A 27287-nucleotide genomic window follows, 5' to 3' on the forward strand; every position below is an offset into this window, starting at 1 on the left:
GCAAACATGAGTACAGTGTTTGATTTTTCACTGATACACTCATCTCCCACAGTTGTAGAGGGCTATTGCTTTTATTTAACTCTACTAGGGTTACCCAGGCATTGGTCTACGATATGATGGTTTTATCTTCTTGCAAGAACTGATTAGACAACGGAGAATGCCCTGTATGGGATATAAATGAGCTATTAATGTGCATAACTTCAATCTTGTGGAGATAATCACTTGAATTATCTTAAAGCAGTACCCGTTTTTATCATTGGCTGACTGTTTCAGGCTCTGGCCAGTACAAACTCTGAAGGTGGTGACTCAAATAGCAAACAGACCGATAATTTAATAGCGAAACCATGGCATCTGAACCAAAGTAATGCCAAAATGTCTTAGTATTTTACTTCTTGTAGCAGAGAGAAAGCAGGGGAACTGCTTGGCTGCTGATCCCCTAATAGTTTGAGTTGGGAACAACGTTTGAATACCAGTAAGGAACCTGACTCTTTCAAAACTAACCAAAATAGGTGTTGCCGTCACGTTGAATGAATGCCCCCTTTAGCAGACCAGTCTGTGTTGTGGGAGTTTAAGTAAAGTAGTGTGGAGTTCTGTGTGTTAACTCTTTCTGTTCATCATGGAGGAGTAAAATAATGGCATTGAGAAACTCTGTGGTATCATATAGTAAACTGTGTCCATCTTAGCTGTGCGTCTGTATGTGGCTTTGGTTGCTGTGATCTCAGTGCTCATAAAATCATTTCTAGTTTGTATTGCCATCGTGTGTGTGAAATGAAATAAGTTGTTAGAGCTTTCAAGGAAAATGTAATGCAGCACAATCAGGTATATCCACGCAAATGAACATTCAAGGCCCTCTCAGCTCAGAATATGGGACTACACTGAGGTAAGTAATATTCTTACATTTTCTGAGCACTGTGCTTGTGTGAGTTTTCACTGTGTACTTCTGCTCCATGCAGGCACTTTCTCAGAAGCTTGTTTGGAAGGTTCTGTGGTTTGTGGTTTCAATTTGAGAAACAGGAGAACAACAGAACAACCCTAAATACCAATTGAGTCTGATTGGCACAGGGTGTGATTTTTTTGCTATGGAAGTTCAAAGTGCATCTAAGAATTCAAAGAACTTGGTGGTAATGCAGAATACCACATGTATATTTATAGCTATGAGAGGTTTTACTGCTCCGCATGTTACATGGCAAAACTGGTGTTGGAGATGCTCTTTTCTTGAACTCCGGAGCACCTCATTTATCATTGTGTCATCGCTGGATACGACACTATACTCACTACAGTTGTCTTCAGATAATTCTGCGCTTGCAGCTCAGGACTAGAGAATTGCCTCAGTTTCTCCTTGGTGATGACTCATTTCATTCCTGCTGCTTTTGGTAGAAGAGTGAAGTTATTCTCATGCTGCTACATGGGTTGTCTGCATTTGTTTTTTTCCCCTGTAATGCCCATTCAGGTTCTCAATCCAAAGTGTTTGGACATCCTAGGTATTATCCTTTTGCTGTGATGCTGGAGGAGTTAGATTCTGCTAATTTGTGCTTAGAATAGAGCAATCACTCAAGAAACCATTAAAATATTTAGCTTCTCTGCATCGTCCTTTTCCTTGAAGGAGATCTGAAACACCACCAGTTTTGTGCACAGTTGTTACAATTGCTGGTAGCTCTTGCTCTGCACAGAAGGTAAAGAATCCCTTATGGGAGTTGTAGGTTGGCTGGACTCATTGTTAAACTCTGTTAATCTGAAGATTTTATGTGCTCTAAGTCTTTGGGCCTTCATGTAAATGGATATTTAATTAAGAGGAGTATTTGCCAGGGATGAAATGCAGCTTTTTTCCATGGTACACTATTAAGTCCTGAGGCTTCTGCTTCCTTTCTGCTTGGCATGGTACTGTCCACTCTCTGGTGTAGGATGTATTTATAAATCAGTGGATTTAAATTAGTTTCTGATCACTTATGCTGTTGCTGAGCTCTCCTACAAGAATTTACTAGAATGGGGGCTTTTCATTTACAGAAGGACCTACCAGGGGGGAGGAGAACTAACAAAACAAACAGGAACAACAGAACCTCCAGTGTTTATTAGTTGTGGCTAAATATGACCAGTGATTCTAATGACCAGTAGTGATTCTAATGCATTTTTAGCACTAAGTAGTATCATCTCATTAATGTTGTGCTCGGGGTGGGGAAGCAATTATCTTTTAAAGAACTTATAGTTTGTTATGCCTTTTCCTATTCAGCTGAAGCTGATTTGTGAACATTTGTTGCAGGCACACTGGTAAAATTGCTAATGCATAGGCAAGTGAACTTCACAGCCGTACTTCGCAGCGCTGTGAGAGCTCTGCAATGCATGTAAATCTTGTTTGCTTTTTTTTTTTTTTATTAATCTTGTTTAATGCTATTATAAGCATGTTACCTCTGAGTTATGCTACAGCTGTGTGCATCCCAGCTGGATACAGTTCTGGTGGACCATGTGTTCTGCACATGATAGAAGCCCACCTTCTTGGTGAAGGTGCAGTCAGTGTTCATTTCCTTTTACAATTCACACTAAGTTTGGACTAGAATAAACAACCCTGTAGTGGCTTCCTTGTCATCATAATTTGCTGTTTTCTGGCTGACTTAGGCTCACGGGATGATTTTGCTACCTCCCTATTGCTAACCACCAGAGCTAAAAGCGTGGGCCATGTCTGGGAAATGTTTATGTTTAGTCCCTCTTTCGAATAGGAACAATTCTGAGAAATACTCCCTCTTTGCATGCTTCCTGCTTCACTTAGTGATTTTGGTGTATGTAGCCAAGAATAAAAATACAGGTCACAGATACTACCTTGCCCTTCTAGCTATCAAGTCTGTTGCTCTAGCAATACTTTAAGCAGAACCTCAGTAGTAATCATCCAGCAACTTTCATTCCCTGTGCCTGAATACAGTAATCCTATGCTAGAATGAAAGACTCATTAATGCCTCTGTACCAGAGATGTCCAGTCCTTGTCTGATCAAATGAATTGCATTGGGTTTAGCTTGGGATGTGGGGGAAAAGAGGACTGTTGTAAGGGAGAAGGAGGAGTATGTATATATAATCCTCTTGGAAGTAAACCCTATTTTCTCTCTGCTGACAAAGACAGTCTTGATTGATAGCATGCCAGCTGTGGTTACATCTGGTATCATGAGAATTTGGCCAGCCTGAATGAAGGCATCTTCTTTCTTTTTTCACTCAGGTATATAAATGATGCAGAACCTTTGATGCTGTATGACCTGCAGCCCTTGTGTGGGCTTGTTAGCTTTTTTTTAAGCGCTGCTGTTCTGAGTGCAATAAATAGATCATACTTAAGATTTATTCTTCAGGGAACCTATTTTCATTATAAACTGGTTGTCTGCGCTCAGAAACCATTGAGCATGGCCTAAAACTCTTTGTTGCAAGCGCCAGCAGGTCAGAGCCTTTAAACTAGTCGTGTGGAGTAAGCAGCCTTTTAAGAATAAGGTCAAAAACTTCCCTAAATCTGGGTTTTATTGCTTTCAGAGCTTCCCAATTCCTGTCAAGTCTGAGTAACCATTGGCACAGTCTTTTAAGAGGAAATGCTGCTAGCTGATGAAGGTCCCGAAAAGTGCTGGAGAAGGGCAGGGAATGTCTAAAGCCTGTAAAGCTTTTAGCATTAAAGTAGAAACAAACAAACAAAAAAACCAACCTCTTGTCATCAAAGCAGTCAGAGCTGGAGCTCTCTATAGTGCTTGACATCAGTGGATAAAGTAGTAGATTCTTAGAGGTTCTTTAACCAAACTAAAATACAACTTAACCACTCTACTGTATTTTAATTCATGTTATTATGGAGTGTTATATGAACAGGAATTAAGAATAAGAACCTGCCCTAGTGTGCAAGGTTTGGGAATGCACAGGTTCGCTTCCGCATAGTTTTTAAGTATTTTGTTTGCGTACTATATAAGGAAAAGCTCACCTCTCCGATGGTAAAGGCTTAAATTTACTGATATTTTTCTAAGATTTGGTTTGCTTTTTAATGTTCAATTGGTTAATTTTGTTAGTCAGTGAACAGGTAGATTTATCCTGCTCTGAATATGTGACCATGTATGTATGTCCCATTTTATAGTATGCAACAGGAGGTTAAAATAATCCTTGGAATTACAGGTAGCCATTTTCTTCTATACTCTACAACTGTGGTGAATCTTGAATAAAAGATCTGAGGTTTTACAATTACTGTTCATTGCTTAACTGAAAATAGGGTCTTTAAGACTGTGTGCTGTAAGAGTTTAAAGACAACACAGTTTTGAATACATCAGTAAGGAAATGCACTGTGCGACTGCTGGTCAGTACAATAAGCAGTTTAGCTGGCTCTCAGTACAACCGATAGCTCCAGTATCAGTGTTTGGGGATGTCTGGTACTTCTTTATGGATTATCTTGCAGACTTTCATGAGTGCTTTGGGCATTGATAGTCATGTTTTAAAGGGTAAATGGAGATTATTTGACCTTATTGTCTCCCTTTGCAGTGATGTTCTGTTCCTAGCATCTGTAACTAAGTACTCAGTGGATACAAGGATCACTTTGATAAATATGGAAATATTTGTCCCTTAAAATTCTCTCTTTGGACAGAAAATGGTTGCTTAAGATCTTTTTTGATTCAAGTGGTCCCTTGAGAGATTCTGATTCTAAGCTGAATTTCTTCTATCAAATACATCCATTGTCTTCAGTAATAAATTTGCATACAAACTGGAGGAAGCAGTTTGGCCTATTCTTAGAGCAAGTCAAGATTATACTCTGCCTCTTCATGAACAGCTGTACATCTTCATTTATTTCTTGTGTACCAACAACGTATGCAAGACAGAGAAGTCTTTGTCATGGAGCAGTTTGCAGCCTAAATGCAGAGGCTGAATAGTTCCTTCATTAGGGTTAAGATCCCTCTGTTCTTTACTTCTAGGTTGTAACATGCAGAAAATGTGCTGAACATGCAGATGTGTATATCAGCTCATGATGTGCTTCAGGAAGAGTATCTACTAACTGTTGTTGCTGCTATTCGAAGCTTTCACCATATGACGTATTTGCATCAGCTGGTGTGTGGCTGCTCACCAACTTGGTTCTTAAAATATTATCTGTTAATTTAAATGCTTTATGTAGCTGAAGGTTTTCTAGAGCTTTGACAGTTGGATTGGGGAATGGATGCATGTCTGTGGACTGGGGAGAATGGGGGTGGGAAAGAGTGATAGAGTGGTAATAATAAGTGGCTGGGAGCAAAAGCCTCTTTACTTTGCCTACTGTCACCAAAGCCCCACCTCCAACCACAGCTGTAGTTATTAACATCCATTGAGTGGTTAAAGCTGGATTTGATTCTCAGACTTCTGACACCCATGTTGGATCTGGGTCAGGCTGAGATTCAGAGGGAGTTCAGTGCACACAGACAGGGAAGAGCTGGCAACAGATGGCATCATAGTGGAAAGAATGAGGCAGCTCATCAGCTGGCAACACTTCCACTGTGTTTTGCCAATCGTTTGTTTTTCTTCAGGGAGGAATTCAGGGTTTGGTTAAATTTTGTCGTCATTTTTTATAGTCACTTATCTTAGGAAACCATCTTCTCTACTCAGGATTTAGTATCTTTGTGGAAAATAGTTCTGCTATAATTACTGATTCATGAGCTTTTGAAAAAGGAAGTAAACTATTTGAGTGTTGGAACTGCGTATTTCAATTCGTTCATTTCAGCTTACTGCTTTTACAGTAATCTTAGGAAACAGAGGTTCTATTTTGCAAGTAGGAGTGATTAAATTTAGTAGTTCCATAGGAGAAAAAAACTCATTCATTTTTTATTCAAATACAAGATATCACTTAAGTTTTATTAAACAATGAAATTCAGTTCCTGTAATCATCCCAGTTTTTCATAAGCAAGAACTTAAAACACATAAAGCCAAGCATTATCTTCATCTCTGGGGAGCTGAGCACTTTAGTTCTCAGAAGAGCTGGGATTCTCTTTGACTAATTTTCCATGTGCTTTTTGTTAGTTCTTACCATAGGCTTGAATTATCATTAATTTACTAATGCCTAATAATGATCATTAAGCTCTAATATATTAATACATTTTATTTTTACATCTGCTTAGTTTAAAAAAAAAATAAATAGGAATAACTTCTTGTGAGGATGACTATTTTCTTGAAGGGAGAATTTACCTAATTATATATAAACATTTATTCCATGCTCATCACCATAGTAACTGAGGCCTCAAGTCAGTGTGCTTTGCTTAGCAGGGTTGCAAGCGCTGCAGTGAGCCAAGGCATGAACTTCAGTATGAAAGTGCAGTTCCTCAGTTGGTTGAGGCACAGCTCATTCTTGCTGTGTGTTCCTGACCTCTTCCTTCTGCTAGTATTTGTATTCCTGTGGCTGTGAGTGTGATGGGATGGGGGAGCTGCTCCGACTGAAAAATAACCCTTCAAAAGTCATTGTGTGCCAGATGATCAGCCTTCTGATGTGACTGACCTGGTGACGGTCTGAGTGCTAGTGGGAAGGGACAAGAATGAGAAATGTGGGGAGAGACAGTGCCCTTCCCTGACAGCGACAAGTTAAGCTGATTATAGGGCTGCTGGTAGAGTTCAGGGCTTGATGATGTTGTTGCTGGAATAATTGAAAACCAGGTTTTGGCTTGGGTGCTCAGTCATTGAGTGAGGAGGTGATCAAATCCATATTCATTTTAAAGTGTTTTTATGGCTTCAGCAATGAAGCCAAGCATACATTCTGCCTGTAGTGAAATGTTGCCTTGAGAAAGAAAAATGCTAAAAGGATAGAAGTTCAATGTCTGTTTCCTGTTGCAGACCTGTCTTCTGTTTGTCTCTGAGAAGCAGCTATGGGATTTTAATTGGACATTCACTTCAGGAGGTGGATTCACTGTGTTACAGTCAACTTGATTTTCAGCTTTATTTTCTTTTTATCTCTATCTAAACAATCATTTTCAGGGAAGCATTTTCTTTTTACTGTAGCTTTCTTTGCTGCAGGAACAAACTTTGTGGCTAGTTATTTCTGTAGCTTATTTGTAAATATATCTCAGATGTATTCATGTCTTGGCTGTTCACTCTGCCTTATGAAACACTGCAGTTGAATGGGTCTTATAATTACATTTTATTGAACAAAACTTTACAGGCCAAGCTTTTTAGAACAGATTTATCCTAAAAAGCCTTGATGATGGCTTTATTTTTTTTTTATCTGCTATGTTAACAAGTCCTTCATTTTGAGCCTTTGAAATCACAATGCAATTTTATTTTCCAGCACACTTGGCTCACTTCACCATCCAAGGTACTGATGCTATAGGGAGCTGCGTGTGCGCTTAGAAAAGCCTGTTGCAAGTGGTACCACTTATTGCTGTTCATGTACTGTTAGATGATTTGAAAAGAATCTGGTATAAGAACATTTAAGTTTCTTCTGCAGTCTACAAAAAGATAAATGATTTGCAGGTGTAACACTGCACTATTGTTAATCACACCAGCAAGCCACAATGTGAAATATAGTCTTGTATAGCCATTTATAGTCTTGAGTTTTTAAGAGCTGTAACTCTGCTTTTGGCTTGGTTAGCTCCTGTGGCTGTTGTAGATTACATCTGCAAGCGCGTTGTTGCCAAGCTTCCACTCTAGCTTAAGGTCATGTTTACTACCGCGCAACTGCATAGTGAAGAATTGCAGTAAAAGCAAAATAAACTTAAAGATTTGACAAAGCGGCTTAGTGTCATACTGTGGGAGCCTGATAGCTAGTGGATATTGGGCAGAAACTCAACTGACTGTAGACCAAAGCAGAATGTTGTTGGCAGCAGTTAAATTTTACTGCTTCATTATAGCTGATGTGTCCTTGACTGCGGCTCTAATAAAAACATTTTGTGCATGTTCAGAGCGCTGTTTAAAAAAGACCATAGATGTAAGAAAATGAGACTCTGCAGCTTTCCATATGTGGTGTTAGAACTGTGCAAGGTTTTCATCTTGTAGCTGAATTGAGTGATCTGGTAACCTCCTAGAAGGTCTCTGCATTTTAAGCTTTTGGCACTGCTGATGAGAAGAATGCTTTACTGGGACACTTGAGTCGCTGTAACTTCTCTAGGGAATGGACACAAAGGCTGAATGTGGTCCTCCCAGATGCTGGTTAAGGTATGGTAGCAGTGAACTGAAGTAGAGCTTACCTTATGGCGCTAACTATAGCTATTTGCATTTTAAAACGAACAAAAGAAACTTCCCAGCCAGAGAAAGACTATTACTGCCACTGCCACTGTGAGTAGCATTTTATAGCTAGCTTTAATAAGGAAGGTGTATGCAGTCATCTTGTATATGCCCTTGTAGTAAATTTGGATTTGTTATTCAATTTCAGCTGCGTTTGACAAACAGATATTTTCCAAAATATTAGGGTTTTTTTCTCCTATTTTCAGTCCCTGAAAGGCTGAAAAAACTGGTATTTGGTGTAGATGATTTTGCTGACTTACTGAATGTGTTGCAAAGCTCACAGAACAGTATTAGAGCTGGACATGTGATAAAGTTCTGTCTTGACTGGGTATGGTTTGTGTGCTTTCATATCTCACTTAACCTGACAAGATCTGAAACCATTCTTCACAATTGGGCCGAGTTCCTTCTTCCACTGTAGGTTACTTTTGCTCATCATTTAGGTGTTATTTCCTAGTATAGACATGATTAAAAGCACTTTAATGATTTTGATCCTCATGCATTAGGGAGGGACTAAAGTACCAAACAGGAATAAATTTGGATTCCTCTGTTTTGATATGACATGTTTTGAATCTCAGTAAAGGTTCCTGTATGCAGTCTAAATAAATCTTCTTAAATACCAGGTATCTTGGGGGGGGGGAGAGGAGTGTTCTACTTTAATGCAGGTGCTTCTACAAGGTCCTGCTCACATTTAATTGTTCCAAATGTGGAAAGTAAGAACACTTCTGTTTCCATTGATTCTTCACAGTTCCAAGTTATTTAGAAATGGTAATGAGTACAGAGTGCTGTGCATTCTTTCCTGAAGCAGGGGAACAAATACCTCTTAAATAAAGCTGTTCTGGATCATAAAAGATTTAAAAGATTGAAAGCCTTCCATAAAGCTTCATGATATAATGATATCCAAGCACCATGTGAGTGTTTCATGTTCTACACATAAGCTTCCAAATCCGTGTATTTACTTCACTGCTCTGGGGTGGGAAGCAATGTAGTTGCCCAAGTTCAGGTTTCATACTCAAACAGCAGTGTAAGTCCAGTGAGCCGTGATTTGTGTAGAAACTGAAGCAGAAAAGTCCTGGTAAGTTTTCTATTTTGCTGTGTTTGTATGCTGCACTTGGACTGCCAGGCAGGAGTTCAGTCTTACCCTCTGCAGACTGCAGTTATGCTCTCCAGTCACATCTTTGTTCTTTAATTAAAATTGTGGTATGCCTCCTATGTGAGAGTATTGCAGAGAGGAGCCATATTGGGAGAAAAGATCTGGTACTCGTTAATGATCAGAGTTAAATAGACACGTCGCTTACTGAGCATCATACTCTATCATTTGTTTTTGTTAATTTGGAATAAGTGGTAGTTCTGTATAATAGGTTTGGAGGGCTAGGAGAACATTAGAGAGACAATTGTTTTAACCCTTCATCTTATTAGAAAGCAATACTTAGTAAGGGAAAGCATATTCTTAATGGTTATCAGTCACACTTCTATGAGGCATACTCATTTTACAAGAACAGTACAGAGATAAATAGTCTACGGTATCACTTCAAGTACAATCTTAATAATGTAATACTTCTTACAGAGAAATAACTCTTTTGGCCAATGTAGTTTGTTTGAGAAATGTTTTATAAGGTTTTCCAGTAACTCATTCAAGCCAGTTGTGTTCAGTGCTTTTAGTTAATTCTTTTTGTGTGTGTTAGTATTCAGTTTATTTTATTCAGAAAATAGAAAGGTTTTGGTCAAGCTTGAGTTGGCATGTGTTCTGCTAAGCTTTATGTGAAGAAATAACTGGTTATTTTTCCAGACATCATTATGATTAGGGAACACTTTAAGTAACAGGAGACCACTGCTCCCTTTCTGGACTTGCCTGAGAATTTTCTGCTTCTTAAACTGTCTAATGTCCCTTTTTCTTTAAACTCAACTAAACCAGAAGTAAGTTTATCAACTTTGAAATTCAAGCCATATATTTAAGTTTTCAGCTTTGACCAGAACATTTTGGGTCACTTTATAAGGTGACTGCTAGAACTGGAGTTAACCCAAGTAATTTGTGTTTAACAGTCCTGAGTTCTAATTACCCACTTCTTATTCTGTCATTTGCCTTTTGTCTTAAAGTAAAATCTACTCCAGTGCTTTATGTTACTCAGTTGCAGTTTCCAGTTGAACACGGATTGTTCTTCTCAGGAATATCTTGAAAAGGTCCATCATTTCTCTTTAGAATTTGGAGGGGAGAAGGGGAAAACTAGAAGAATAATCATGGAATGAGTGTAAGCTTTGGAGCTGCCTTTCTAAGCTGCAAGTCCTGCCGAGATACTTGATGTCAGGTTTGCTTTTTAAGTTATAATAAAATGGACCTCATTTATGCTGCTCCTCAGGAAAGATTTTTAGTTGATGTAAAGAGAATTATCCTTCCAAGATCTTGGTTATGCTGCAAAATGTACCACCAAGAATGTTTTTTTAATTTGCTTCTTATGTTCAAGCTTTGTCGGTCTGCGCACTGAACCTTCAGGAGGATCTCTGAACATTGGACTCTTCGGAAACACCAGTAACACATAATTATGATGGGGGAAAAAATGTGGACAGCTTCACGTAGCTGTCTCTTTTCCCTCTGGGACTTATTAAGTGTTATACAAACAACTCTCTCCCTTCAGTTGCCTTAGCTCATATTGGGACTTGCAGTCTTTTCTCAAACTGTGCTGTCTGACTTGTTTTGGTTATTAATATTGTTAGCTATTTACATTTGCTGAACAACATGGTAATTTTGCAAAGTTTATCATCTATGAGCAGGAAAAGCTTTTTGTTCTGAAAAATAACTGTGAGCACAGAGTGTGATCTGACATGGCCTGCAGACTGTTTGGATGACTTTTTTCCAAGGTGTTAGACAGAGCTTTGATTAAATAAGATTGAGCGGTAAGTTATCAAACCAGAACTGGCCTTTCTGACCTATCGCTTCTGGCTTTCCGGTTAGATGGCTGTGTTGTGCAGCTGAATCTGTATTTGCTAGTGTTAATTTCATATAAGCCAAAGCACAGCACACATCCTTATAGCACAGTAAGCTTTGAAGTAATAGCAAGTATTGAAGGCAGTGAAGACTTGTAGTGTTTTTTAAGCCATTAACTTCCAGTTGTTTGGAGGAGAGAGTTCTGAGCAGCAGGTGCTGTTTTTCATGTGCCGAGTCATCAATCAAGATAGTGAGGCCTTTGGAGCAGGAGGTGTATTTCACCTGATCCTTACCCCCACATTTGGCTTTGCAGCTTTGATCTGTGTTTAGATCAGTGTGTATGTATTTGTATATATAGATCTGTATAAATAGCAATTAGGTGTTCACATCAGGGCTGTTCCTCCCAGCTCGGACCAAAGCAGGGACCAAGCAACTAGGCTGTCTCCAGTTTATAATGTGTTTTGATTGCACAGACTTGCAGTGCATTCTGAAACATGGAATCTGGTGCCCGGGCTTATTACTGATCTCATATGTTTACTCTGATATTTTGAAATTATTACCACAACAGGCCTCAGGGGCTCATTGTCCCCTTTGTGTGCATGTGTTATTCAGATGCCACTATTGACAATGGCAATAAGCTGTACCCAAGAGGAGGAGGATACAGTATATTGTGCTGTAACTTAGACAGCAGGGAATGTGAAAGTCCCTGGCTGCTGGGTGATGTGAGCAGCGCTGCTCCAGCATTGCTCCCTGCTGGCTTATCACCTGAGAGCTTTGTGGTTTTTGCTAAGGAAACAGTAGTGGAAACAGCAACGGTGAAAGGTGGTGATAGCACAGCGCTACCTTGAGAGAAACTGCTGCTCAGAGCTCCAAATCAAGCGTGAGACAGATTTGAGCAGTGCCGTCTGGGTTAACCCCAGTAAAAGCTGAACTTTGTTTGTAGCTTAATTAGTAAGTGGCCATCAGAGAGAAAATTGGGTTGGTTTCTTTCCTTAGAATTATATTTTCAAGTGTGAATTCATCTATTTCTTTCAGTTGTTAGGCCAGATTTAATCTGAAGATGTTCTGTTCTTTGAACTGCTGTGATTTATTGTTCCCCTTAAGGTCTGTTCAGCTGATCGCTTCAGTTGTGTGAGTCAAGTTTATGTGAGTCAGATGTGTGTGGACATAAATGGTGCTGCTGGACTTGAAATTCTGAGATTTATCTACTCTGTGTGCTCTCTAATTTCTGTATTGTGGAGGAGGAAGATGGGGAGCAGTAAAAATGTGACAGAATACAGGGGGCTGATAAAGGGTTGAGCTTATAAATGCATGATCTTTGATTTTCGTGTTGTTTTTTCTTTTTTTTCCCCACATTTTCTGAATCTGCTTTGCTAATCTTGTGTGGAAGCTGTCAGGCGTGGGGCCCTACAGAACTGTTTGGAGCTCCTACACGTTTCCAAAACGAGAACTGCCAAAGAGCTTGTCATCCTTGTGAAAGAAAGCTCCCTCGTGTGGATGAGAAGAACCGCTGCAGTGATGAGCTGCAATGCTGGGGCCTCGCACTGTAAGTTCTTGGATTTTTTTCCCCCCAGGCAACTCATTCAAGTTTTGTATGCACTACTTTCTAAAGCTGTGTATTAACACCTATTTGTTTGCTACATGTATGGCAGACCAAACAGTTTAAATGATGTGGCCATGAAGGGAGCTAAAGCGGTTGATTATTATACTAAATTCTACGTAATGATTGTGAATACAAATGAATATTTTACATATGTACAAATCCCTCAATATTATGGAAATTCCTGTAAATTATACTTCATAAAACTTGTATTAAACTTCAGGGTTTTTCTGTTCTTTTTATTTTTTTTTCCCTTTCTAGAGTGTGTATCCCAAAGTATATGTATGTATTTCAAGAATATGAAGTGATTTTGGGGATCTTTCTTTGGTTTGGATTCCTTGGCTCAAAGCTATCTGATTTATCAAGTACAGCTGCACAGTAAGTATAAAGATGGATTTGTGATGGAGGAGAATTCATCTTGATACTAAATTTCTTTTAGAAATTTACTTCTGGGCTGAGTAGGATTCATGCTTGTGATCTGAAGGCAGAAGGCTGTATCTCATTAGCAAAACCAGGGGGCATTTACTTCCATAAATGCTAATACTGTTCCCCTGAGAATGAAGTACTTAATGCGGGTGAAGAGAGATGCATAATTTAGAGTTACAGTGGAGGTTTACATTTATCAGCTCAGATTCATTGCTAGGTATAGGGCTGAGACAGCACTATATTGAGAGTGTACTGACCTGCTGCTGCAAAAAAAGCTGCACTGATATTTGCTGTTGGGTCCTGTTAACTGGCAAAATGCTAATGTAAGAGCTTGTTCAGAGCTATCTGGATTCTAGCTTGCGGAACATAGCTCTGTGAATGTAGCTGACCTTAGGGAAGCATAGGATCTGAGGTTTTAGCAATACACAGTGGTAAAATGAGACCTGTGTCTATGTAGATTCTGCTCATTTTGAGATAGTTTGGAGTTCTCTTTCAAGTGAGGGATAGTTACTCTAGAAAGCAAGTAGCATTTTCCTTTGAGAGCTGTGAACAGCAGTTGGTTGGGCGGTTCTTATGGTTATGCTTGTCAAGAAACGCATGAGCCTGAACTTGTGGGGAAGCAGGAGCTTCTCAGGAGGCTGCACATACTGGAGGCTGATGAACAGGATAATGAGGATTGCTGGGAGAAGCACCCTGATAGTGAGGTTTGGAGCTGCGCCAGCTCACTGGATCTCTTGACTGTGATCTACTGCTGGATCTGCACGGCTATCAGTTTGAATCAAAAGAAACTCAGCAGCACTTGAAAAGATGTTCTTTCTGCCTGTAATTACTTGGACTGTACTCTGTAAGGTCACAGGGTGTGCTGTGCATGTGGAAGAAGTGGCCTATGCCATCACAAATGGGTTGGGGAGTCTTTTTAAGGTGGTTTACACTTTACATATAACTTCTGTATTTTTGAAGTTCCTTCGTGGTTGGTGCTTCTTCTCAGTAGCACCATTGCTGGGAGTATTTTTGATGGTTGCTTTTATTCTTTGGCAGCTCTGGTCTGGATTCTTAAGAAACTGAAACATGTCAGAGCATATTTTGTCCTGATTTTCTTCTTGTCTGCAGCCTCTACCTCTCGACATTAAATGTTTTTCATGATGTTGGAAGGAGACCCTGAGGTCCTGTCCTGAGTTGCTTTGAATGTATTGAAGCTACATATCTGAACAGGTACAGTGGTTGAAATTAGTGCTCATAATGGCAGAAGGGCTGCAATGTGAGGTGAACCATAACAGTAAAACACCAGAGAATCCACATGTGATGGACAGGAAATTAGATTCCATAAGTGCTGTGATTCATTCAGCTATACTACTGAGATCAAAAGTAAGCTCAGATTTTTGTGTGTTCTAAGTATGGCTCTTATTTTTGTGAAGCCACTATGAACTGGAAGAACACTGCTTCAAATCCCTGAATGCTAAGCAGTTAATTTTCTTTTACTGGACCTGTGAGAATTGAAATAATGATTTTAAAATGCAATGAAGAAAACTTAACCAGAACTGGGAGTTTATTCTTGGCTGTAATGACTAATAATTTGTAACCACTTACATTAAATGAGCTCTTGTTTGAAAATGTATAGATTGTGAATGAATTAATATTATGGATAAATGTTCTGATGTTTTTATATTAATTATTTAAGCCCTGGTTTCGACTACTTGATGTAGATTGTAGTAAAGCTGTGCCTGTCTTCCAGGAGCTCTACATCAAAGAAGCTACACAGCAGGTAATGCATAACTGGTCTGAGATATGACAGAGACAGCTTATTTTTTCACAGCTTTCATTACCTCATTTAATTTTTCATGCCTATGGATTATATTTAAAAGCTTAGCAGGTAAAAATGAAGATGGGCTAAAACTGATTCTCATTTTTCTCCTCAGACAAGGTCTCTAGGGTCAAATAAAATATTCAGTAAAACAAACCTAAATCTTGTGAAACAGGAGGTGTTGACGTGGTACCTCATAGAGCACCTGAAGGAGAAAAGGTATCCTGGATTTGATGGCTGACTTATTGTTGACTTGTTTGTGTTAGTTTTTTTCCTTCCTTTATTTGTAATAGTCTGCAAAATCAGGGCTAATGTTCAGCACATTAAAACACTTCTTTGCATGTTTTTGTGTGTGTGACCTACATATCAGTATGCAAGTTCTTGTCATTTTTCTCTGCAAGTGAGAACTGTTTTTGCTGGATGTACTGTAAAAGAGAAAATCAGGTGACTACTTAAGTATTTGCTCTGATTGTCCATGCATTCAAGTTTTAGAGCTTGCAGATATGGAAAAAAGTTGAAAAACAAAATGAACACGATCGTTAGAACAAGCAGCTGAAAGAAGTGATGGTGAAATTAGTCTCTGAATTGTCTTGGGCTACCTCACGCTGTCTTGTCAGAGAAAACACTTTCTGTAGAAAAAGCAGTGTAAAAAGGTGCTTCTTTGATCCTTGGACTTGCTTTAGTTAACATCACTCGCCATGAGAAGTCCTGCTTCTGCAGTATTGATGATTCCTGTGACAAGAACAAAATGGTCAGGGCCCTGGGTGGGTTACAGGAGTTCTCACTGTCAGTTTCATTAAGAAGAAGCTTTAACCTCAGCCTTGTACAGGAATCTAATAACGATGGAAAGAATTCTCCTCATATTTGCAACTTCAGAGACTCACTACCTGCTGTGCAATGCTGTCTGCAGGGCTAACCATTTTAGATTTTAGAACTCCAATTTCTTCATTTTTATATAATTTTTTTTTTTTTTTCCTGGCCAAGTATAGGTTATATGAAGTATTTGTCAGAAGGTGGATTGCAAAATAGTTTAGGTTTGTCTTCTATTTGGAATGGGAAATTTAAAAGCAAGGAGTGCTAACTAGGGAGAATTCATGGTTCTTCTTCAGTATGAAGTTATTCTCATTACAGTCTGTTCCTGAGTCTCAGTGTTGACACAGCAGGTAAGAAAACTGTGATGGCAGCCTGATTAATGTCTAGATTTTGGTCTTCCTATTAGAATGAAGGTGGGTGAGACTTGCTAAGAGGTTAACCTGACTGTGGTGCAATATAAATTAACACTGTGTTCTACCCAGTCTTCTCTGTGAGAATATTGGAAGTCCCTCAATTTTCTTACATGCTTGTACTGTTCACTGAAGTTTCCTCTTTGGGGAAGAATAGGATGCAGCTGTTGGAGAAGGGATCTGCTGCATGATCAGATTTTTCTGGGAGTTGCATTTGGTTTCATCCCGGAAAAAAAAGTGTCCCGGAGGTACAAGCTGGGAACTAAAAGTGTTCCCTGACTTCTTTAGCCATGTTCTTCTGGCTGTAACAATGCTTCCTGGGTACCTCACTGGTGCTGTTTGGAAGTAGCACAATATCAAAGCACAGCATTCTGTGCAAGCTGTACCACCTTCACGTGGCACTTCTGAGTGGTGCTGCTCCACAGGATGTTGGTTACACTCTTGGTGTGCCCCATTGCATGGGATGTATCCAGGTTCTGTTGCCTATCCCACATCCCCCAGATAAATACATTAAAAACTATTGAATGATTGGGGACCTTATGAGATTGAAGGTAAACAGAAGTAATAGAACAGCAAATGGTGAGATAATAGGAGGCCTGCTCTCTGTCTTCCCTTTTTCTCTTCTACCATTACAGGAGAAAGATGAAAGGGGATGTGAGAGAGAGAGAGATGAGCAACCTATGACTATTTATTACTAACTACTGACTGCCTAGAAAATGTTTTTTGATGAGATGTGGGGAGTTTGACATCAAAGTGATGGTAAGAGAGTGACAAGTCGGAGCTTATATTTATTTACCTATAAAAAATGTGGGAAATTCTGTAGATCTGATGTTAGCAGCAATCTGGAAGGAGTATTAGAGGTGACTGAGAACATGACCACCAAAAGAATTTTCTTCTGGTTCCCTTATATTGTTATATTTTAATATGAAGTTTTATAGTTAGTGTTTCTTTCACTATTTGTGGGTCTTCTCAAAGCAACATCTCAATGTTCTTGCGATTCTCTCCAAGTTTTTGCCCTTCTTCTGTTTTCCTTTTGGACATCTGGACAGAAGCTGATGCGTAAGATAAGGTATAGGCACTCATGGATTTGTAGAATGGAGTGCATAAAATGAATGTGTATTTACTGTCTTAGCTGTGATCTTACAGGGCTACAAGAGGACTGGTGAGGGGGCTAATAATCTCCCTTTGCTGTACTGTTCTGATCGTACTTCCATCTTTGAGCATGCTCCTGTGTTCCTTCTTTGATTGCTTATTTATGTCTGAGTGCCTTTTCAGCTCTGCAGGGTCAGAAGTAGTGGGGAAGTACAGAGCTAATTGAAAATTCTTGAAGTTATTTTTCCATACCTTTCCATTTCTGTGTTAAGTCTGTAGAAAGGGATGCTTGATTCCATCCAAATTTCTACGAATATATTTTTTAAACAAATGAGAATTGTTAGCTATTTTAATAATAATAAAAAATAAAAATAAAATAAAAATAAAGACAAACCTGCAGGAAGTTTTTCAGCTCTGCTAGTTCATTAGGTAAATTATTTTGTACTAAAAAGCAAGCACAAAATGTTAGCTCTGGACCCCTAGAGAAAAATAAAGAATAGGGCAAGTGGAAGGAAGAGGAAGTCTTCTCATAGTATTTAAAACAAACCCCTTGGAAGGGGTTTCCTCAGTGTGTTATATTTCACTTGTATTAAGATGGCTAAGTCTGAATTTTTACAGTTCTGTTTTAAGCTGGAGCAGTATTAATCCACATCTTTGCCTGTTTGGGCAAATTTATTCCTTGTGTTGACTACAGTTATTACAGTGGAGCTCTGTACCTAAAGTGAATTTGGAATCTTTTCTTGCTCTTTTTAACCTCTGTTTCAAGAGTAGCGAAGTTCACTATAAGCATCGTGCCTTTGAAAATAAGATCTGCATACTTACATTATTGCTGCATTGTTCTGATTGGCAAAATGGTGCAGGCCTCTCCAACAGGCTTCCATCTGCAACTGAGCTGAAAGACTCCTGAGACCACGTCTTTGTTTGAATACTGTTAAATCTTTGCAGCTCAGTCACAGTTTCCATGCAGAACTGGGATGACTGCAATTTTATTATCTCACAGTGTTACTCTTTGCATTTATTTTCTCAGCTTGACTATTTGGTAAGAATTTAGGATTTAGGCAGATAAATGTCTCTGAAACCAGAAGTAAAAATCATACAGGTGATAAGAAAGAGTAGGGTGGGAAAAGAAAACCAGTTAACTGGATGTAGAATTAGCCAAGGCTTGTTCTCTGCAATAAGGCTGTGGGATTTGGCAGTAATGTAGCTTAACCGGTTGGCAGGAGACTGTAATCATAGCCAAAATAGTATATATTGTGATATTATTACAACAGAGACTTGTCATCAGTAGATTAACATCCAAATGGAGATTAGTGATGAGTGATGTGCCTCAGGGTTCTGTACTGGGACTGATGCTCTTTAATGTCTTTATCAGTGACATCAACAGTGGGATCAAATGCACCCTCGCTAAATTTGTGGATAACACCAAGGTGTGTGGTGGTGTTGACACTCCTGACACAGGATGCCATACAGAGAGACCTAGACAGGCTGAGCAGCGGGCCCAGGAGGGGACCTCATGACATTCAACAAAGCCAAGTGCAAGTTCTTGCACCTGGGTTGCAGCAAACCCCACTACCATTGCAAGCTGGGGGATGTAAGGATAGAGCACAGTCCTGTCAGAAAGGGCTTGATGGTACTTGTGGATAACAGCTGGAAATAAGCCAGCAATGTGCCCTCACAACCCAGAGAGTCAACTGTGTCCTGAGCACAGCCAGCAGGATGAGGGAGGGGATCCTGTCATTTACTCTGAGACCTCATGTGGAGCACTGCATCCAGATGTGGAGTGCTTGGTACAGGAGAGACATGGACCTGTCTCAGAGGAGGGCCACAGAAATGATCCCAGGGATGGAACACGCCCCTTTGCAGACAGGCTGAGAGCTGAGGCTGTGCAGCCTGGAAAAGAGAAGGCTCTGAGGAGACCCCAGAGCAGGCTTTCTGTATCTGAACGGGGGCTGTAAGAAGGAAGGGGACAGACTATTTAGTGGGGTCTGCTGTGATAGGGCAAAGGGAAATGGTTTCAAACTAGAAGAGGGGAGATTTAGATGGGATATAAGGAAGAATATTTATTTATTTATTTATTTATTACAATAAAAGTGTCTAGGCAGTGGAAGAGGTTGCCCAGAGAGGTGGTGGAAGCTCCGTCCCTGGAGGTGTTCAAGATCAGGCTGGACCAGGCTCTGAGCACTTGATCTGGCTGTAAATGTTTCTGTCCATTGCTGGGGAGTTGGACCAGATGACCTTTAAAGGTTCCTTCCACCTCAAACAGTACTATGATTCTCTGATTAATGCATGTTCCTTCCACTTTTCCAGCAGAAAAAACTCTCTGGGTATCACATTAAACTCATAATGATTCATTTCCAGCTACTGAGAACATCTGGCCTCTAAAGCACATGTCACAGCTTAACATAGATATTGCTCTAGACATGGTCACAGTCATTTCCAGCAGGTTAGCACCTGCCCCTGCAGTTACCATGCTGAGAAATGGCAGAAGGTCCATCTTACCTCTAACACAGGATTCTTATTTGTGTCGTCTTTGTTATCATCATCTGATAGTTTATTACTTCTCTCAGGATTGTTCAAAACTTGTGGAGTTTACTGAATGGGGGCACGAGGCTCTTCCTTTCAGTTTGGGATACAGTAGTAATGCCTGTTCTCTGGTGGAGTGGAGAACTAAGTCCTTACTGATAATATCTGAAGCCTTTGTCAACTGAAGCTTATTTGTCAAAATACAGACGCAATGTTATGGTTTGTTTATCCAGCATTTAAGATGTGTTGGCACCAATATGGATGGAAAAGACGTTACTTTTAAGCCGCGTCACTGATTGGGGATCTGTTTGTATCTATTTACTCACATTTGTGGTGCAACTAATTGCAGTTCAAGTATGATGAATGCTAATGATTGCAGCAGGAGAACTTGCAAAATTTACACTTCTTCACTTTCTCCAACACAGAAATCCTGCAGCATCTGCCTTTCCAACCACTGAACATCAGCAGTGCTCTCTGTAGTCTATTTTAACTTTATTTTTCTGCTGGCTGGTTGTTTTCTTACAGCTAGAATACGTTCTGATTAGTCCCTGTGAATTTCTTCTGTGTGAAGAGGCAGAGAATGTTGTATGTAATGTACAAGGTCACTCATGGGATTATCCTTCTGGAGCGTACAGAAATCATCTGTCAGTTAATAAGAGAAGTGATAAATAACAAATAATCTGAGATAGAAACAGAGAAAACAGAAAAATGCGGAGAGGATTGGCTTGGCTCCCACTGGGTTTAGGCAGCTTTGTCTTCCTGAGGCCAAAAGCCAGATCTCACTGGGGTTTGAAGCCTTGATGCTGGCCTCAGGAAGAGAGAGGAAAGGAAACAGTCCAAGGAATGCTGGCAAAATCTGCCAAGCGTGCAGCAGGGAAGGCCTGTGAGCAGGAGTATCCATCTCCCTCGCCAAAGACTGGGGGTTAGCTGCTCCAAGAGGACTTTCCAGTAATCCTTTGTGAGCTCTGTAGAAGTAAGGGAAAATATGAATGCTGTGAGGTGCTTGCTGCTGTGTTGTGCTTCAGGGTTGGCACAGCTATTAGGGCAATATTTTGAGTTTTGAGAGCCACAGAACACGTTTCAAACCTCAGGGAAAGGTTAGTATTTAAAGCAGTGCCATGGTCTTAGTTAATCAAAGATGTACATAGAGGTCCTGGAAAATAGAACTGTTCAAAATTAGCACATGGTTCAGAACTTCACTTAGCACATCAGGCAAGTGCTCTTAAAGTAGAAACCAAACTCTGACATGTAAACACCTTGCACTACAGAACTCATAGCCCCATTGTACACGTCTCCTATAGGAAGAATGGGACAAATGAGTTTTCTGAAACTGAAGCCAGTTAAACCTCACTAGTGTGTGTATGTTAGTATGTCAGTATTGGTTTTCTTCAGATACAGTAGGATGGTAGGAAATATCCAAAGCCCGCATTAACTGTGCTAAATGCAAAACATTATACAGATTTTCTATGCCAGATTACAACTATTGTTATTTTAATACATGACTGATCATTTGCTCTTGGATCCTTTTTACTCAACACTCTGAAAGTGTGAACTGATACCTAAATATAGATTAAAAAGCAACTCTCTTGAAGTTTCAAGATATTCATTTCAATCTTCCTTATGAAAATAAAAGCTGGAAACATTCATGGAAACACAAGGGACAAGAGAAAAAAAAAATTAAGGCTTTAATGCATAAAATCTTCAGGCAGTGCTTTGTGGTTTCAGCTGGATTGGCACGTTATCAGCACTTCATGACAACGTGTTGGAATAATAGAGAAATATATTTAAGCTTAGTGTAGTGTGTCCTGTGTTTTGGAGTTTCTCTCAAAGAATGGAAACACTAATTAGAAAAAGGTGTGTAAAGAACAAACTTGTCTGGGGACTAAATGTTGCTGATGGAATAATGCATCAAACTATCAGAGCAACAGCTGCTTTATTTGATTCCCCATAAGCTCAGTGAATATTTGCCAGAGCTGTCCTGCGTGAGTGACATTCAAATCACTTCTGTATGAATATGTATATATATTTAAAGATAGGAAAAAGGAGAGGCTATAAAGCCGTATTTTTCTGTACTTAAATGTCATCTAGAGGAAAAGAAAGTAACAGCTGCTAAATACTACTTACACCTTCCCCAAAATAAATGGGCAAACAACTTTTATTCTTCATATCACTGCTGCTGCCTGTAAAAGGAGGCTGCAGCTCTGGTCAGCAAAATTTAGCTTCAGGATGTGGAGTCTGCAAGGTACTGTTAGTCAGCACGTCCTCTCTCTCATTTAAAAGCAGCTCCCCCTGCAGGCATTCTTTTGACCACCTCCTGGTCTGAATTTCAGCTGACTTGCTACAGGTCTTGCTAGGACATGAGGAAAGAGCTGCTCTGTTCACTGTTAACGTACGCGTGAGCATTTACCTGGGGAAACAGTACTTGCTGCTTCAGTACTGTTTTACATCAGTACAACCACCAGACTTTTTTCTCTGTGGAAATTTGATTAAGAATTCAGTGGAACAAAATATTTGTATTTCATTTTTATCCTGAATCTCAGCTTGCCACAGAGTTAATACAACAAAATGCTGTTGAATTTTTGCAGTAATCTCTACTATGCATTATCTCATTCCTGACCTGCATACCAGCATGTTAGATCTGTATTTCCTAGAAGGAGCAGCTTTGGGATCTGAACATGAAGTGCTTTGGACTGTGTTTTCAGAAAGCACGGGCTATGCTCTCTCTGCTGACTGTTCAATATGACCGCTTCTATTTTCTATTCATTTAGATGATCACACAACAGAAACTGTTGAAGTCCTTTATTACAAAGATCAAAAGTCATGGTTACCATTTACATACACAATTTACAAATTATTCACAAAGGAAGTAACAGATATGCAAGATACTTTAGCCCAAGCAGGAGATGGGACACTAGAGTTGTTTCCCTGCTTTATTTACTGAAAGAAAAGGTGTCTTCTTGTGTTTGTTTTAATTATTATTGTTTTCCTGTATGTGTTAAACACCAGCCTAGTGTTTAGGTAGCACCTTTAATTGTATCTGTTCATATACTGGCCTGCTTTTCTTCATTGGAAAGAGCACGGTGCACATATAAACACGCACTGAGATCTGTAGTTTTGTCACAATGCTGAGTTTCTGTTTGATGGGAATCCTATAGATTTTGGTATAATGTAGTGGTCAGGCTTAACAAAGCTGATTTGTGGCATTTCACTGATTTTGAGCAAGATTTCATTGAAACAAAACTGGAGGTTATTATCAAAATTCTTATTCTAAGAACTAAATTGATGATGACTGCTGTATCTTTCAGTAACATGATCTTAACATGGATGCTAGCCAGGCTGTTAGATGTCTTTAACACCACAGCTGATTTATTGCTTTTCTTTCATTCAGATTAGCATGTTCTATACCATTTCCTAAGGCTATTTCAGAGACTGGGAAACTTTAACATCAAAGAGTGCTAATTTACCAAATCTCACAAAGTAGGATATTTATCACAGGGTATCTTACAGCACTCGACAGAAAGGAGAGTGAATTTCCAAATCCTTGATATGAAAGCACAATATCAACAGTGCAGTAGCTGCCATTTGTCTAAACCTACAGACATCCATAATTAACATTTTTTTTCTGTCCACCGAGATGATGTTTAGACAAAATTATTGAGGGAGCACACTGATGAAGGAGCAAACAAATACAGATATGGAAATCACCAATGTGACATTGCATCCAAATTGTAAGCAATAAAGCAAAACACTTCACAAAGGTTTTTACGTCTAATGGAACTGTTTAGTAGGTATCATCCAAATAGTTATGATAGTATTATGATGGTATGACTTTCTACCCAGGAATCAAATATTCTTCACCTCAAAGCCTACAGTATTCCCAGGGTATAAAGACTTGCAGATGCCATAGTAAACTTGAAATACAGTAATAGGCAAAGACTTTAGTGGCACCACCTGTACATACAGCTGAGTTACTGGAACCTTACGGAACAAAGCGACGTTGCAGTATGCCTTTGGTAAGGCTTCTTGCTGGTTTAAAAAGGTAGATTTTCCTTTAAGGAGATTGTCCAGCAGTATTGGTTTCACTTCTGTTCAGTGGAAGGTCTCTTTATTGATCCACATAAGACTCCGTGTTTCATTTGGTTTGCATTCATACTCGATACTGCCAAAGCTATTTCCCCATTGGCAGTGATCCCGTTTGTGGTAGTTGTAGAATTTGACTTGCCAGACTGTTTCAAAAACACCAATGTCATTAAACTGTGAGGTAAAGGGAATAGCAGCGTTAGTAGGCTCATTTTTTTTGTTCTTCTTCATATGAGCAAGTTATAAAATTGGAACAGAGAACAGCTAATGTATGGGTTATTGTGCTTCAAGTTAACAAATCAAAGACCTGTAAAACCTACTCTAGCAGCCATAAAGTCTTCTATACTTTAGGCGTACATAAAAGATCAGATTCTCCATTTACTGCCCTCTTGCATTTATTTGTATCTGGTAAAGGCAAGGGAGTAAAATATTCAGCTTCCCGTATGGGTAGGTGTGATTAACGTGAAGAATCAAAGCTATAATCCCTCTCAGGACAACAGACCTGTGGTGGCTTGTTGAGCTCAAATTGGCTTAGAGATACTACACATCATGTAGCAGATATCTGTAGCAATCTAGGCTACCACTTCTGTACCATATCTAGAGGCTGCAGTATGATTTGGGAAGATACCTTGCTTTAATCAGTCTCAAATATTTAATGTCCCTGTGTTTTTTTAGAGCAGTGTCACAATTGAGACACTCTTTCCTTGTAAGCATTTCCATCACTCACTCTGACGGCTTCTTCACTTGACTCTTTTCCATTCACATCATGTGCCTGGAAGATGACCTTTGAAACCTTTATTAATGATCCTCCACTAAACCCGTCTTGTGGTAACCCTGATACCATTTGTAAGGCAAGATAGTAAAGGTTAAGCACAATGATTATTGTTGTGCACAGTCTACATAGAGAAATCATTTGTAGAGAAGAGCATCAACTACAGCTGTCTAGAAACTGAGAAAGAAAAAAAGATTGGTCCAGAAGAAAAGGAATTTCTAATGCTATTTGTGGAAAGGGCAGTGTTAGGAGAATACAGGTCTGGCTTCCCTATTCAATCTTAACCTGGCCTGACCAAGAATAAAATTAGACCTGAAGAAAGGTTCTAACTTAATTTACACAATTTGCTGCACAGTTTAGAGTTTTCCAGGTCATGAGCATAACTTAGCAGTCAGGTAAAACTGACCTCAGAGCAGACAAGAAATTAATGCATCACTTTCATGAATACTTTGTCTTTTAGGCATTATCAAAATGGTTTTGATGTCAGAACTGAGCTCTCAGTCTATTTCTAGTGCGAGTTCAAGTTCAGGCTTTACGCCTTAGATTCCTTTTCTGCCTAGGATACATCAGTATCTTGCCTGCTACAGAAAAGGAAGTGGAGGCAGGAGTTCCTCCTAGTTGAAGGAAATAGGAAAATGTAAAGCCGCACACAGTAAGCATAGTTTTAAAGATTCAGGAAGTAGGCATTAGCAGTTCTTGAAATGGGATGCCTGTATCTTGTTCCCTAAATCTGTCATAGCTCTTCCTAGCTAAGCAAATAAATAATGAGTTAAGCATGTAAATACAGGCAACTCAACCAGGATTTGAGACTTAAAAGTATCAATTGTGGGTATCTTAAGTCTGAACTGAAGAACCATTCTGTCAAAATCAAATACTAAGAGAGACTGAAAACTTGCTTAGCGCTTGCAAATCCTGATAACTTCATGGTTGGTACATCAGGATTTGGTTTGTAAAGCTATCATTTAGACAAATATTGTAGCTGCTCATTCTGATCTACAAAAAGGAGGTTCAGCTCCCATTTCTTTTTCTTGCAGCACCCCAGAGAGCTATGCAGATCTCTACAAATCCCTCAAGTACCTCCTCATGGCTTCCCCTCGGGAAACAATGTTGTTCTTCCCTCAATGCTCTACCTAGCAGTCTCACTGATGCAAAACAAGGAGGAGGGCAGCAGCTGTGGGCAGGCTTTGCCCTGGAACATTTCACCTCCATGCTTTCCATCATATGTGTCAACTCTCTGCTGCCCTCTGTGCCTTTCTGTGCTGGGCTCCTGCTGCAAAGAGGACCACCTACCTGCATGTTGACCTGGATGGGCTGTCTCTCCCCACTCTTGGTGTGGGGCACTCCTTCTGTGTCGTAGATCCCTGTATAAGAGACCACTTGCGCATCCCTTGATTTCTCCTCCAGTGGGACATTGACACCCCCGATGCCCATCGTCCTGCAAAGAGATGGGATGCATCTTTTCAGCAGCCCTGCAGGCTCACTTCCTAGCAGGCTGGAGCCAGCAGGTAGGCTTGCATTCTGGCAGCCTGGGGATGCTTCAGGGATTTTAGCAGGCCTCCAGGTGCTGCTGACTCACTGGGGCTCCTTGAAAAATGTCAGGAATCCCAGAATCATTTTCCCATCCGCATCCTCCCTGCTTCCAGTCTCTGCTTTGCCATGGTGCAGCGATGCCCTGACTGGAGAGCATCCCCAGCTTGCAGGGCTGGAGGGGATCTTTCTGCTGTGACAATGGAAGGAGAAAAGGAGCTGGACCTTAAAAAGCCTCAGGGGAGGTGGGGATGGAGAGAGAAGCAGCCCATAAAGGCAGCCTCTCTGCCAAGCCAGTCTCTCATACTGTCTGGGCAAAGCAGCAGGAACAGCTGGCCAGGGACCTGGAAACAGCAAAGCAAAAGGGCAGGGAGGGAGAAATGACGGAAACCTTGCTTTGTCAGCCTGCCAGGAAAAAATATTAAACCTCTAAAAATAAAAGCAGAGAGAAAGGGAGGGCTGCGGGGGCCACGATGGAGAGGATGCACTTACGTGGCCTGCACGGTGCCGGGCCGGAGGGCCACCTCAATCTTGTACTTGGCCCCGGTGAGCAGCTTGATGGTGCGGTTCTGGCCGAAGCGCTGCCCGTCCACCTTGAAGTAAACCGCCCCGTCGTTGGGCTGGATCTTGAGGGAGACGCTGATTTTCACGAGGCTGGGGATGTCAACCATCGCGCGGCCGCAGGGTCTGCGCCCTTCCCGCCCCCTCCGCGGAAGGCGGCCAACAGAGGAGACCGAGAGGGAGAAGGAGAGGAAGAGGAGGGAGGAGGAAGAGGAGGGGCTGCCGGATCCAAGCCAACCCTGCCCTTCCCAAAAGCAGCTGATGATATATTTGTTCTTCCCTCCCCCGCTAATCACGGCGCAGCAGCTGTGCTGCGGATCTTTCCTCCATCTCCCTGTTTGGGGGACATCTGCAGCTGCTCAAATCACCGCGGGTTTCCAGGGAGTTAATCCGACCTCGGTTATGGCAGCCTTAATCCCGCCGTCATTCCCGGGCGGGGCGGTTCAGCACCACGGGCGCGGACAGCAGCGCGGCGCTCAGCGGCTCAATAGGGCGCGATTTCTGCTGACATCTTCAGTTATCGCCTTATCCCAACTCTCATATTTTCGCAGGAAAAAAAAACCAACAAAAAACAGGAACCAGACAACGGC

The 27287-nt window shown here is 40.4% G+C and overlaps 3 protein-coding genes across 7 annotated transcripts in view; 2 read left to right on the forward strand and 1 right to left on the reverse strand.

The window, feature by feature from the left end:
• LOC146761229 (uncharacterized) lies at positions 1 to 26115 on the forward strand. 5 transcript variants are annotated; one of them, XM_085540960.1, is made up of 6 exons: positions 7 to 880; positions 12483 to 12638; positions 12954 to 13070; positions 14229 to 14330; positions 14797 to 14880; positions 15035 to 15137. In XM_085540960.1, the coding sequence occupies exons 1-4, from the start codon at positions 834 to 836 to the stop codon at positions 14278 to 14280; spliced, it is 372 nt and encodes a 123-aa protein (XP_085397086.1). In that variant the 5' UTR covers positions 7 to 833; the 3' UTR covers positions 14281 to 14330; positions 14797 to 14880; positions 15035 to 15137. The 5 variants fall into 5 exon arrangements, with proteins under 5 accessions (XP_085397084.1, XP_085397088.1, XP_085397086.1 ...); XM_085540962.1 differs by lacking the exon at positions 14797 to 14880 and having other exon boundaries at positions 3 to 880; positions 14157 to 14330; XM_085540961.1 differs by lacking the exons at positions 14797 to 14880; positions 15035 to 15137 and adding an exon at positions 25644 to 26115.
• Positions 1 to 27287, forward strand: part of PLEK (pleckstrin) — a 49733-nt gene that overhangs the window by 3848 nt on the left and 18598 nt on the right. The window lies entirely within an intron of this gene.
• CNRIP1 (cannabinoid receptor interacting protein 1) lies at positions 22542 to 26883 on the reverse strand. The gene is made up of 3 exons (XM_015856511.3): positions 26629 to 26883; positions 25900 to 26044; positions 22542 to 24011 (listed from the first exon to the last, which is right to left on the reverse strand). Exons 1-3 carry the CDS (start codon positions 26805 to 26807, stop codon positions 23847 to 23849), a joined length of 489 nt encoding a protein of 162 aa, XP_015711997.1. The 5' UTR covers positions 26808 to 26883; the 3' UTR covers positions 22542 to 23846.

The sequence above is a fragment of the Coturnix japonica genome, chromosome 3 (assembly GCF_054131305.1).
Source record: "Coturnix japonica strain WE chromosome 3, WE-NBRP24, whole genome shotgun sequence".
NCBI classification, from domain to species: domain Eukaryota; kingdom Metazoa; phylum Chordata; class Aves; order Galliformes; family Phasianidae; genus Coturnix; species Coturnix japonica.

Excerpts from the sequence above, each read along its gene's own strand:
- LOC146761229 (XM_085540958.1), top strand. The coding sequence starts at position 834 with ATGAACATTCAAGGCCCTCTCAGCTCAGAATATGGGACTACACTGAG. Across the intron at positions 881-12,482 it reads GAATATGGGACTACACTGAG|CTGTCAGGCGTGGGGCCCTA; the intron begins GTAAGTAATATT and ends CTTGTGTGGAAG. Across the intron at positions 13,071-25,643 it reads TTATCAAGTACAGCTGCACA|CACCCCAGAGAGCTATGCAG; the intron begins GTAAGTATAAAG and ends TTTTTCTTGCAG.
- CNRIP1 (XM_015856511.3), bottom strand. The coding sequence starts at position 26,807 with ATGGTTGACATCCCCAGCCTCGTGAAAATCAGCGTCTCCCTCAAGATC. Across the intron at positions 26,045-26,628 it reads CCCGGCACCGTGCAGGCCAC|GACGATGGGCATCGGGGGTG; the intron begins GTAAGTGCATCC and ends ATCTCTTTGCAG. Across the intron at positions 24,012-25,899 it reads CCATCCAGGTCAACATGCAG|TTTAATGACATTGGTGTTTT; the intron begins GTAGGTGGTCCT and ends TTTACCTCACAG.